The 14,284-nt window shown below is 42.6% G+C and overlaps 1 protein-coding gene across 3 annotated transcripts in view; it reads right to left on the reverse strand.

Annotated features, from left to right (window-relative positions):
* Window positions 1-1,549: 1,549 nt before the first annotated feature.
* Window positions 1,550-14,284, reverse strand: part of LOC112463662 (mucin-5AC) — a 49,694-nt gene continuing 36,959 nt past the window's right edge. For 2 of the 3 annotated variants that reach the window (XM_025030161.1, XM_025030160.1), the window contains 6 exons: window positions 12,578-12,618; window positions 10,631-10,784; window positions 10,477-10,524; window positions 9,159-9,274; window positions 4,442-8,801; window positions 1,550-3,806 (listed from right to left, as the gene is read on the reverse strand). In XM_025030161.1, the coding sequence (XP_024885929.1) occupies window positions 3,523-3,806; window positions 4,442-8,801; window positions 9,159-9,274; window positions 10,477-10,524; window positions 10,631-10,784; window positions 12,578-12,618 (5,003 nt within the window). In that variant the 3' untranslated portion in view covers window positions 1,550-3,522. The remainder of the gene's footprint in view (window positions 3,807-4,441; window positions 8,802-9,158; window positions 9,275-10,476; window positions 10,525-10,630; window positions 10,785-12,577; window positions 12,619-14,284) is intronic. The other variant, XM_025030162.1, reaches the window with a different exon arrangement.

Below are 14,284 nucleotides of genomic sequence, written 5' to 3' on the forward strand. Positions count from 1 at the left end.
CTCCATGCTTGGAAAGTTGGCCAACTTAGATATAGTTCTTTTATATTGATTTACTTTCGCAATTATCGTCAAAAAATTATTTCTACTTTGCCGAGCTAATATAAAAAATAATTAATCAAAGACCTGAAATTTTCAGACAATTATTTTTACGATAAGAATTAATTTAAAGACTATAAACACAATTACTTTGGGGGAAAAATACCTACTACTATTTGTGTGTATATCATTTGTAAAATATTTAAAAAATTGTGTAGCTACGCTAATGTGCGCCAGAATTTAAATAACATTTATTTTATTCATATAAAGAAAATATTTGCAGAATTATTTACCCCAATTATTTACATCTTCGTCATATTTTTTCCTTAAAAGTTTCACGATCTGTCGCTTCTGGCAACAGCCACAGGGCGAACGAGCGATCAAAGCGTGACGCGAAAAAATGCCGTCCTTGTAGGGTAGTTTTGTAACCATGTAATAGAAGATCGTATGTATCTACTTACGACGCTTAAGATCCTTAAGATCTACAAACGTACCTACGTCCTTAGAAATATTAATCAGTCAGCCATTTGTGCAATGGTCTCCGACCTGAGTGCGAATCTTCGCTACGATCGCTTCTCTCGCGTTTCTTCATTAGGTCGATTGAAATTGTATGCGTATTCTCTCGGGCATTTTATGACGCGTTACGGAAATCTTGTTGCTACTCTTTTATGACGCCGTTAAAACTCTGTATCTGTTAATTGCGAAATACGCGTTAATTTCATTTTTAAATCGGAGCGTCTAAGCCTTCATATAGAGCTCGCGTCCGTGTATGTGATAAAGAGGAGGATTCCCTCTGTTTTCTGAATGTTTGTGCAATCGTTGACGACGGTGGTCGTGTTTTCTCGTGCTCGTTCTTCCGAGGACCGTCGCAAAAACATTAATGACGCTCATTAATCTGAGTGAGTTATTAACATGTTGCCGCGCTGACATGTGTAGCGATCTACATATATCAAACGTAAATGACTTCTTTAAAAATTTATAGCTCGCGTTCTACTTTCGACGGTAATGATGTTTTCACTTCAGCGAATTTAAATTTTCATGGCAAATTATCAACTAAAAATATCAAAGCTTTTAAAACATAAAATATCGTAAAAGCAATTATACCTAATTGTACCAATTTAATAATATCATAATATTTAACTTACATGTGTCAATAATTTACGTAACAAAATATTCCAATCGCATTATTATAATCTCAAGATTAAACCTTAATTCTATACCTTTGATGTACCATTCAAAAAGACACAAAAATAGATAATAAATTATATATACATATTGTTATATTGTTATTTATAATAAATTATTTAGAATATGTTACTATAGTAAATATACATATATATATATATATATATATATATATATATATATTTTATAATATTAGTAATAATGAACTGCCGTACACACCTGAATCGTATTATAGAATAAAAAGTATTAATAAAAATACTAAAGTCCTTATAAAAGTATAATATTATAAGGGACATATATTATAAGTACGTGATAAGTAGAACACAGCTAAACAAAACCCTGTATATATTTATTCACATACTGTACAAAGGTATATTACATAAAGTCGATACACAACTACACGCTAAATCGCGTACTTAAATAATGACCTAGAAACCCCATTTGGATCGTTTCGGGATCGTAACGGAAACGCATCGCCGACCTCGAAACTGCCCAAACGAAAGAGAACGTTACCAACACCGTAATTTCAATTATATGAATAACTTACTGTTAGCCGTAGGTACATAGGAATCGCAACACAGCGAAGGCGAATAAATAATTTCACGTGATCCGCCGGAAAAACCGTACGGATCCCTTCTAGGGAGTCTTTTTGTAATACTGAACAACAGTTCGACGGTCAGTTTTGGACTGACAATGAGTAGAAGTTCCGACGCGTACATTCCGCCGAATATTCAATTCAATGCTGCCGGCAAAAAAATTAATACCGCCCAGGAGTTGACGCGTATTTTGAACGAGGACGATAGTGACCTCGTTGAGGGAAGATACGCGGGGGGGAAAGGGTTGAAATTGTGTCACGTAGAGTCCGACCGGTACAAATAACCATAAGCGTACATGGTGCAATTCACCACGTGCCATCACATTCCGCCAATTTCATGCATGCAATTCAACGAAAACGAGTTGCAACTTGACGATGTACCTGGCAACATTATGAGAGGAGCGTGAACGTGTCAAAATGTTTACCCCCTTTTTACGTTGGCGTGCATGGACAATCACTGTTTTTTTACACGAGTACATATACTAGGAATATAAAAAATTAATGTAAAGAAGATCTCTCACATATTCTATATCAGTAATTAAAATTCGCTTCTCATTTCAAATACATAGTCATATATGTCTATACATCCAGAAGATGTAAATCAAAAGATTATATAAAGTTTTGTCAAATTGTTTTCCAATAAAATCAATTTTTTTCTAAGCACAGTTACTACATATATGGTACTTCGATGATTGTGCAACGCAATTATACGACAGCCAGTTAAAGACTTATAAAATTATATAAAGAAGAAACATTTAGAGAAACTTTGTTGTTATATCATTGCGTGATAAACATAAGTGAAACGTATAAAATTACCTTGCTTAATATGTGCGAACTTCTTTGATTATAGAGAAGAGAGAGTAAAGTTGAGTGTAGCGTTCACGCAAAATAGCTGAACAAAGAGGGACGAAGTATGGCAGGCGTTTTTTTTTCTTTCTTCAAGTAATAGTTGCCGATGTTTCGAGGCGATCGATGATTTATTCTTAATAAAAAGGACGGCGAGCAATACATAATCTTAACGTCGGACTACAGCCGGTTAATTTATTATATTGCGATCTTGTCCATCGATGATCGATCGGGACTCCGCATATTAACCGACACGAGTTTACGCTCGGTCGCGGGTATCAAGCAGCCGCGGCTCGGATTTACATTACCGAGATCGATCGTTACACGACCTGCTTAATATCCGCGAGCGCAGATGTCAATCTCGGCCCTAAGTTAAATCGAACTTCGCAGCGGTGTTATCGATCTAAGTTCGAAGAAGCCAATCCTCTCGGCTCAAATCTAATTTTCCGAGTACCGCATGCAAAATGGTACAGTTCAGTCAAGTTTGATAATGTAAGTATTCCAGAATCAATAATAACTAAATGTTGTCGACTTCTGATAATGGTATTCGACAAGAAGTACGATGTACCGTGTCTCTCTCATTTTCTCTCTTGTTTCTCTCACGAAGAAACGCTTGTTGTAAAGCAGATTCCTATTTGTTCATGGGCATCGATTCATGGGCCGAGATCAAAACCGATTCACCGTTCGGAGCTTGAACCCTCGAATTTAGGCTAGATGGAGTGACACGGTGATGGGTGACAGCAACGATCTACTCCGACGTATCGACAGGTGGACGTCTTCTTATAACTCCAGCGAGATCTTCATCTCGCGAGTCTTCCGACGCGCGCGTAGTTCCGATCGGTCGTCGATTATGCGGCTTCTCAGCCCCACTTAGCAGCTATTGTGTAGAGTGACCTGAGGAGCTCGAGGGCTCGGCTGTCAGAAGCGGTGGCCTCGTTCTCCGATAAGGAATTATTCGTCTCCGAGACAACGTCGTCCGATCTTCTAGAGAAGACGTTGGCACTCTCGGTAGTCGTGCGGAATTTCCGTCCCGTCCTACTGCGAAACGTAGTGATGGATGGTGCTGACGGCGTGGGTCTCACGGATGACGCTCGGGGAGTCCTCATTGTCGTGGAATTCGTCGAAGCAGCCACTCGTGATTTAACTACAAAACAATAAATCTGTGTTATTTAACAATTAATAAAATATAAGCTGAAGAAATAAATAATATTATTTGTTGTGTAAAATTGGTGACAATTGTATTTTTTACATGTGCAATATTACATTGTAAGTATAAGGAATACTGTTTTAAAGGAATAAAGAATTTCACTGAAAAAAATAAGTAATTTCTTATTTCGTAATAAAATCATATGTTGCAAAGGCATTCTAAAAATAATAATGTGTGAATTAAAAAGGCAAGATTAATATCAAATTTAAAAAATTATGAAAAAAAGAAATATTCTTATTTTTTATCTTTTCAGAGATATCCTGTATTCTTACAATGCTATCTCGCGCATGTTAAGCAATTAATGAAATTAACTTTATTACACTGAAAATAATCCGTTCATTAATAAAATAATAACAAAACATAATTGATTACATCTCAGAATACTTACATCAACTATGTACACGACCAAAATTAATTGTCGACAGTATTCACTATTCTTAATATATAGTGTTTATCTAAATAAAGCATCTTTATAACTTTAAAAGATAACTAGAGCGCCAATTAAAATTAATGTTTGCATAAAATATTCTATAAATAAATATTATCTTTAATAAATACAGTGTAATACGTACAAATCGGAAGATTAAGTCGGTTGATGCTAGCGACGATTTCTCGCGACTCCTCCGAGGTAAATTCGTTAACGGGCATCCTCAGAAGTGCGTCTAACAGTTGCTCCTTCTCCTGCTCCATCGTCTTGTTTTTGGGCCCGTTGCAATGATTTATCAGCAATAGCACCAATTGCCTTACCATCGCGTTGCTGTCGGCCTGTTTCATCACTCGCATCAACGTGTTCGTGCTAGTCTCATTCAGATTACCGAACATCTCATGCGCCTTGATCACTTCATTTTCGGTGGCATTGAACGTGCTGCCTGTCGTAAATGGCAGCAGAGTGGAGGCCAGGTTATCTCGGGGGACGGCATTGGTCGACGTCACCGAGGAGGTAATCGTAGTCGTTATGCTGGACCGCGTTGTGATGATCGGAGTCGGTGTCGCTGTCTTTTCTGAAAAGGTCGTTGGCAGCAGAGTGAATGTCACAGGCGAATTGTTGTCGCTCGTCGCCCATTGCCAAGGACTCGGTGTGCTAGTAGTCCGCGGTTCCGTCGTCACGTCGTGATCTACATTGGACAACGTTGGCGATCTCGTGGTGCTCGCCGCCACGGTGTGTTCCGACTCTCCGTTAATAGCGTCACCGGTTGTGTCGGGCGACTGAGTGGTGCCGACGTTCGACTCTAGACCGTGATTAATGTGCCGAGGATCCACGAACACCGTTGTCTCCCAGAGCTGAGTGACCATGGGCGAGGAAGTCCAATGATCGTTGTTCGGCAGGCTGGAGTGTCTTGTGGTGGACGCGTTCGCCGGATTGCTGGAGGTAGCGCGAATAACGGTCGCGGTATACGGAGTAACATCGCTGACGGTTGCAGTGACGGGATCCAGAGTCCCGACGTCGTCCCGAATTGTCGTCGCCGCCGTTGTCGCCGCGGGTTTGCGAGTGCCTTCTACGCGATTGCTTTCCGGCTTGTAACTGTTTCTGAACTTGGCGTACGAGCTACGAGCTGTAGCGAGAGATTCCGGTGGCGCTGTCGTTGAATCGTAGTAACGTATCCTGAACGGCTGAACGGTGCTGCTGACGGTCTTGTAGCTAGATTTGCTTCTCGGCAAGGGCGTCGTCGAGCGCACCGCCTGATTCGGCAGGATGCTGTTCGACGCCTCGAAACTCTTCACATTACCGAAACGATGATAATGAGGCGGTGTGAGATTTTGAACAGGTTTATCACCAGCTGAGCCTCTACCCCAGGTAGGCGCAGTCGTTCCTAGGCCAGAATTCTGAAAAGACGCCACCGTCGACGACGCCACGTATTTGCTTATAGGCGTAGCGCCGATCGGTTTGACGTTTTTACCATAAGATTGGAAGGTTGACGCCGTGTTATTATGGAAGCCACCAATCTTATTTCTGCCGTCCTCGTCCAACGGGAAATAATTGTCATAGACCGGTGACAAGTCGGTCGAATCTCTTGTATCGCCATCGTAATTTTGAATATCGTTCATGGTGGTAGTGAAAACGCGATTCACCTCAAAGGCAAACGTATTACCACCCTGCGTCGATGATTCGACGTAATCCCCCGAATCGTATGACAAAGCGCTAGGCGGTAACAACGTCGTGCTCGGATAGTAAATTGGCCTTCGTGTTTGGCTCTCTGTTGCGTAATATTCATCATATGGCGTCGTGTAGTAAGTCGAATACGATCTGTCGGTGGTGACAGGCGGCTGTAAAGTGGTAGGGAATATGGTGGACGGCTTGCGTCTTCTGTCGGTATCGTCCGAAAAATCCAGAACTTCATCCTTCTCCTTTGTCACCGACGCGAATTCTTCCGCAGTGGTCGGATATAACGTCGTCACTTCGAACTGATCGTCGTCGACGGTCGTTGCCGGTGGTTGCGTGGGCCTGATCTCCGTGAGCACTTTCTTGAAGGTATCCGGATCTTGCAGATACGCCGACAAAGCGTGAGTGAAAACCTGGGCCAGTTCGCGCAGCTTGGTGTTGTTCGCTCTATGCGCGCCGTTCACCGGACCTTCGCTCTGCTCGAGCTCTAGATCGTCGTCTACCTCGCCGCCAACGTCATCGGCTTCCGACGTGAGTTCGGTCATCGTGGCGTTTCCCTCGAGCGCGTTGTTCAGATTGAACAGCTCGATGTATGAGGAGATGGTGTGCTGTGTAAGAATACTGGTCGGTAATTCGACGGACGAATTATGCGAATGACCGCCTTCCCTACCCTCGACTTCCTCGACACTCGCGGTGGACTCGACGGTTTCGTTGGAGTCAAGATTGTCGCCGGCCGTGGCGAAATACAGAGCTAACGAGTGCAAAGTGGACGGACCGAGCGCGGAGGGCCCGTTTCGACCGTTTCCGTCCTTTGCATCGATCTCGCTCAAAGTTTCCGCGTCATTTTCTAGACCTTGAAGAGAATGCAACATGCTGAGCGCATGTTCTCGTTCGGCATACGGTCTATCCTCCAAGGACGTTGGTGGTTTGCTGCTGACCTCGGGTAAATAGGTCGCTCTGCTTTTGGGCTTGCTCGTTACCGGAGGCGATGATTTCACTTTCGGTATCAAATTGCTCGCGGTCATGCGATAATTTGTCAGGGTGGGATTGTACGTCGGCACGGTGGTCGGCGGCTTCGGCGTCGGAGTAGTGGTCATCGTGGAATAAACGTAGTTTTTAGTGAAAGGTACGTATGGGCCTAAAGTAGACATCACTTTCCCTTGTTTGTAGGTAAAACTGGTGTCGTAAGGGCTCAAGGTCTTGCTGGTAGAGCTGTTCTGCTGATGAACGTTGGTGCTTCTCCACGGCTTCTCGGTCGAGCTGATCGAATTTTGCTGGAAGCTTTGCAAAGTTGCGCGCCAAGGATCCGTCGTTGTGCCTTTGCTTACGGTATTCGCGAAACTGTTTTCTTTCTGATAATTGGCATGGGTTTGACCACGAGAGTCTCCGTAAAATGGCGTCGACGAAGGAGACACGTTCTGACTGACGGTTGAGGTGACGTTAGCAACGTTGTGCCGATAGCTCTCTGTATTCACGTACGGACGCGTAGTCGCGAAAGAAATATCAACGTCTCTCTGTTCGGTCACCCTATTATCAACGTACTGCTGAGTTTGATAATTCGCGGGGGCCGGTGGCACTCTCCCTATGGCTGGAGGAGTCCGTAGATCGCTGTACGTGTTGAAGGACGTAGTTGGATACTCCTCCGCGGAGGAAGTCGACGTCACAGTCGCATCGGTGTCGGTATTAGCGTACGTAGTTTCCGGAATATCGCCGTGCTTGTAATAGGGAGTACTGTAGTAAGACGTCTCGGTGGTCGGCGTGTACTGCAACGTTGTTTCGTAAGGTGGCAATGTCGTTGTCCTAGGCTTGTAGATAGGAGTGTACGTAGGCCCGGGGTACGGCGGGGCACCAGTTTTTGGCGTGAAGGACACCGTCTCCGCCTCTTCGTTCTTCTGCGGCGTTAAAGTGGTCGTCTCGTGACCGCGATAGTCAGCAGTGGTGTGATCTCGGTAATCGTACGAGTGATAATAATACTGTCGAGTGTTCGAGGATTTGCCTGAGTTGAAGCGATTTCCTCCGCGATTGGACACGAAGGCGGCGCTTTCCGCGAACTGCTGATACTCTACCGGAGGCGCCGCGGTTGTGGTTCTAAAAGTCGTCGTCTCCATGTACGTCGGCGTAGCTTTTTGCGACTGGCTGGAACTGAACAGATTGTTTCGCGTTGAAGTTCGCGACTTTTGGTTACTGAACGCCGGTTTCTCGTTGCGCGGCGTATTCTGATAATGATCCTGCGTGTTGCTCTGCCGGCTATCCTGGAACTTATTTCCGTGCTCGTAATTGAATTTGCCACTCTGCGTATCCAGCTGATTTCTCTGCCTGCTGGTCTGATAATTTGATCCGCTGTCATGTTGTCGCTGTTTCGGCGACTGGTCGACGTTCTCGGGCGTCGTTTTCTCGTTAGTCCGTAACGCGTTCGCATTGTTTTCCTGGTAATAGCGACCAGAATTACGAGTGTTCTCGAAAACGTTATTCGGTCTGAATTGTTGGTTGGATTTCGATTCATCCTGACTTTCCGGAATTTGATTCTGCTTGGCGGCGGACTGACCATACGGATTCGTTCTGCCGTTTTGTCTACCGTCGTAGTCGACGTTATCATAGTAATCCGCGTTACTTTGCTGCTCCGTGCGATGATACTCGGACTTCATCCTTCTCGCTTCCGCACGTTTTTTCTCTTCCTCGGCCAATTGCTCCGCACTCTGCTCATACAACTCCGTGGACCTGCTGCAGTCCACTTTAAACCACCAGTCGCATATAAGTTGTGATTGCTGGAAGATAGTGCCGTTGGGACACAGGAACGAGATTTTACGTCCATTGTCGCAGATGTGAAATACCTGAAATTATATTCAACTTCGGTGACAAGTGCGTTTATCGAAAGGTCTCTATAAAAACGCTACAAGTAAAACGCTATAAAAATGCCATTAAATATATAATTTTATTATATTATACATTTTATATAATATTAAGTATAATAATTTTTTTTGAGGTATAATAAAAATTTTTTTCAAAAAAGTCTTAATTTTCTTTTATTTTTCAAATTTCTTTATTCGGCATTTATATTTCTATTTTTTACGGGCACTCTATAAATGTCAAAATTTTTATAATCCGTAACTAACAACCACTGGATCGAGCATCAATCCGCGTGACTTTTGCTCGAGCCGAACGAGATACGTAATATCGATGTCACCTACTTGGCAATTTGTTTCTAAATCCGCGTAATATCCCCCTCTCAGACCGCGACAGCTGAATGAAGTGGCTGGGATCGACGTGAGGGCTGGATAATCCACGCCGGGCTGCCCCGTCACGCCTGAGTACGAAGTGGAGTATTATTAAATTTTATAGCGCTTATTATATCAACGCGGCGTAACTCGACATTCACCCCGTGTCTTTCGCGGTCGTGCTTCTAAAATATAAATATCGCAACATAATCGTTTGAAGCTTCGCGAACCATGCGAGCTATGCCATTAATTTTTCCGTGCATAAAGAATTCCACGCGAGCCGATAACTATACCGAGACTAGTGACACAGATCGTTTAAATTCCCCCATCATATCGCTTCGTGCGCAAGATGATAAACGAGCGATAGATAATCTGCTAATACGCGTAACGCGGCGTGTTTCGAAAATTTAATTACCGAACGTAACAATGCAATTACGTCACGTTTGGAGAAATAGCAGATCGGCTAGAATAGCACTGCCGTAGAAAGTCTGTCACTTCAGTGGAAAGTCACGAAGCGCCGGGCGCACAATCATCGTAAAACGAAAAATTGCACCTCGTGGGAAAGCAGAAACGCAGTCCGATCGCCCCGAGATAGTCGCACGCACTCAATGACTTTCGCTTACACAGCCTTTACGTAATATCTGACGCCTCGGTAAGACGGCTGGAGAAGTAACATGTACAGACATCCGATGCTCTCATTTTCGTGCTTCTGCACGCGTAAGATATCGCGATGTATGCGGGGTGTTCCGAATTTACCGAAGAAGCTTCCGGTAAATATTTGCGCAGATGCACAACTTGCAGAAGTGCATTCGCATATGACTGCACGTTATGTCTACATGCGAAAGACAAATATACACATGCACAATGCAAATATATACATGGGAAAAGATAATATGTGAAGAGCTAGGGAGTGAAAAGGAATAAGCGAGTATTATTTTTATGCCTGGATAAAAAATACGAGCAGAAGAAATGTTTATTCATAACTTGTTTTATTCGTATTTATGGTCTTCTTGGCTATCTGCGATTTCACTCAAAACTTTTGGGATTAATAAGCAATTAATAAGCGTGAAATAAAGTTACAAATAGCAGGTTTTAAAAGTTCCATTCTTTAAAGGATAATTTTATACAAACAGTTTTTATCAAAAAGGTTTAAACAGCGATGTTAAACAGTTTATTCTGCAAACGCGTGTATAAAAGAGTAGATAATAAAAGAGTCCAGTGCTCGAATAAGAACGGTTACATCAAAGAGATGCGACATGCACAGAGAGAAAAACGCTTTAAGTCATAATACCCGCTCCTTTGAGCCACTCCTTGAGGAGGTCCTCGTTACCGAAGAAGACTGGCAATGGGGGTGGAAAAAAAAAGCGAATCGTTTTAGTCAGGGGAAGAAAAAGAGATTAGCGATGTAGTCTCGAGGTTAGTACAGGACAATTCTGTGAAAGAACCTTGGTAAACTTGGTACTCGCCGTTCTTTTCGGGCGCCAGCCTTTTCACGATTTTCTTCAGCGCTTCGACGTCCTCCTCGGATGCCTCGAGACTCGACAGGTCCAATTCCGTGAGGAACTCTGGCAGTCTCGCATGCTCGACATCTCGCGATGCCTGCAACGTAATACGTTCTCAGAATGTAGAACTACTTCCAGAAAAGCGCTCGCGCGATAGCGAGCCTCCGCAGGTCTCTCAAACGATATGCTACTTTCAACTTCTACAGCTTGCTCCTGTAGTCGAATTACTTTTTCCTCCAACGCTTGCATCTTCTTTAGATACTATCTTCTAATCCAATCATCATTACGGATGATACTGGATAACGTTAAATGCAAAGTCGTTTAGAAAAAGTACAATAATTTTACTGTATTTTGGGATTAATCGAGAACGTACAAAGCCGAGCGGTCAGTTATCAGTTTATTCCAATATTTGTGATATTTTTTTTCCCCCGAACGACGTAATCGCAATTCGCAAAAAACGAGAGAAACAAAGGATTTAGTCGTAAGCTCTATTAACGAAAGAGATATTTCCCGTTAAAAAACAGCTCGTCAATTTACCGTGAAATTTCCCGTTTCCTTTTTTTTTTACGCGTCATACGTGAATTAAGTCTTGATAATTAGGGAAATCAATTTATGCATTCGTACGCTCGAGCCGCAATGAGTGCATTAAACGCTATTGATTTTGCGTGCGCGAGACGATACGACGCACAAAATGCGAACGAACCGCTCGTCGCTGCGTTATCCCCGCACACGTTGAAATTCGATACTGCAACTCGCATCCCACCGGGCAAACGAAAGTTTGATTAAATTTCGCTGTAGCGCGCGGGGTGCGGAAGGGAGTCCGTCGCCGTTACCTACACCTACGCGTAAATCACTGGTTAACCGGTAAACGGTGCATCGCGAGTATTGACCATTGCCGGCATTTATCAGCAACGTTAACGGCGACTTCAAAGCGACGCTCGCGGAAGCGTATTGTAATTTCACTCGGGCGATTTTTCACGGCACTGCGGAACGAAATTCGCTTGCTCGTGCGGCGCGTGTGCGCGCGGGCGCGCGTAACTCATGACACTGTAATTAGATCTCGCGCTCCCGTAAATTAAAATCCGCGTTACATCTGCGAAGATGAGAAAAGAACGTTCGTAACGTACGTTTCCACGCTCGCGGTTGGAAATTTCGCGTCGCGCCCCGAAGCGCGCGGCGTTCCTACCGTGCTTTACACATCTTTCGAATCGATTGCTCGCAAAGCGTTAAACCGTCGCGCAGTACACCGTCCGTACGGAATTCTACAGAAAGTTAAATTGCGTTGCTTGAAATAAGGACCGCGGGGACTTTAATTACTTAGCCGCTAATTAACTTTGGCGTCCAAAGTGCCGCCTGATTGGAGCCGCTCGGTCTTGAGATTAGCGCCGCGCTTGAATATTTACGAGAGCATCGTTCGGTCACTTATACTTCTACAGAATTAAGAAAATCCGCGATAAATATTCCAAGACGTTTCTGAACTACCCGACCGAATTTTACTCGCGTCCGCGTCCGGCGAATCCGCGAAAGCACCAAGAAGGATAAATTCGTGGATATAAAGACTTCATCGTCCGTGTGCGGCAACTTTACGGGAAAGTCGGGAACTTAATATTAAACTTAGAGAATTGCAAAGAGAGATTGTACCGAAATTATCACTGCGTGATAAATTAAATGACACTTTTATGGGATTAAGAGCGGCACAGAAAGTTATACACAGAACCGAAACTAGTTACAAAATTAATTTCAAATTTAATTTCAGATTAATTTCGATTTTAATCAAATTTAAAAGGGAAATAACATTACGTCTTAAGACCAGAAGACTATATAACTATTTTTAATCTAGTACTTCGTATAAATAATATAAAGAAATAAAACGAAAGGGAGCACACTCACCCCTGTCTCGCAGCGGCCGGGCGTATAAGTAGCAGCGATACCTGAAAGTCGGAAGCGCGGATTAGAGTTGGGATTAAACAATCATGCGTTTCGCTCTATAGGAAATTAGGTCAGCGAGGCGCAGCCGCCTAATCCGAATGTTCTACAGCCGTTCTATAGCATCCATTTGGCATATTTGTATAGCTGCTTTCGCGCTACAACGCGACGTTGTGAAAATATGCGAGTGGCGGTAACCATTCAGGCTGTTTTCGCTGTTGAATAAAGAAGCTTTATCAACGACAAGCATACCGGGCAGAATCGCACGGTCGATGCGCCCGTATAATCCCGTGGGTATTATGATAGAATTGTACATGTCGCGATTTTTTTCTCACTGCCGTTTGATATAGGCAGGCTAGGTAGTCGCGCGGTAGAATAGAACTACAGCTATATCAATATCGAGAACATACATTGAACTTGTCAAACTTTATTTTGGATTATGAGTAACATTATTCTATTGTTGATGAAGAACAACACGTTTTATCGGAGAGCGGAATAATTTTTTTTTCAAGAGTGCTTGAATACGTATTGGAGTATCGAGGGTGATATTATACGTGGAAACACTAACACATGTAGGATATTAAAAATACGAAAAATAATTTTAAAAAGTAAAAGAAATAAAATGTTTAAATATGACAACTTTTTACGATAATATTTCAATACTTTTATATCTTGAAAGTTTCAGATAATACGTCTTGATCGTCTGAAAAATTTTCGTTGCTATTAAAAGTTCAAAAAACCTATTTGGTGAACAAACTATTTCTTCTGAAAGATTCTGATCATAATTTTCTATTACAATCACGTTTCCCTTCATTTAATTAATTGTAAATTAACCTTTAATAAAATTTTTAATTAAATTTTGATTATAAATACGCGCTTCTGAAAATTGCCAGTAATGCTGAGAATTATGATTTCAAATTTCAAACAGCTGCAGGAAAATTCATCAAAAAATTTATAGTTGAGAGAGAAAGCGCGTGATACCTATGACACATTACATAAGTGTAAAAGCTCGAGTCAGAGGTCGATGGGCCATCGTCACTTTGTTGTTTGCGTGTTTGACGTACCGATATTAGAAGTTCGCACGGTATTTAATACAACAGATGATAACTAAAGGCGATTCTATGTATTTTGCCGTCGTCCCAAGCATTATAATATTGGAAACAAGCTGTTTGAGTGCCTTATAGAAATATCTGATCGTGAGTAAAATGTAATTTTTTTTTTCGGACAAGAAATTAATGGTCTGTCTATCGATTCTGGCAATGTTAACACACACTCCGCGATCCCGAAGAAGAAACTTAATGGCGCTGAATATAAAGCCATACGGAACGTTATTGGAAAATGCAGAAAGAGAAAGAGAGATGGGACAGAGTAATAAAGATGGATAAAAAGTGATACGGACGAAGTCGTAACTTGCTACGTGAAATTCTTTATGACATCGTGGAAAACGTGCAAAGTTTCACGAAAGTAAGCGACGGACTTTCATGACGATGAAAAATTTTCCGCGCATACTTGTGCACTAAGTCCCGGATATCGAATCGCGCGTTTCCAACGAAGTAGTCGTGAACTTTTCTACCTCGCTACGTTGAGAGGTTTTTTCAAACGTTATTCAGTAGCTCGTTCAGTTAATCCAATGTATCTCTCCATTTCGCTATAAATTACTATATAGATACG

This window comes from Temnothorax curvispinosus, unplaced genomic scaffold, assembly GCF_003070985.1.
Source record: "Temnothorax curvispinosus isolate PA1 unplaced genomic scaffold, ASM307098v1 QBEX01013525.1, whole genome shotgun sequence".
Lineage (NCBI taxonomy): Eukaryota > Metazoa > Arthropoda > Insecta > Hymenoptera > Formicidae > Temnothorax > Temnothorax curvispinosus.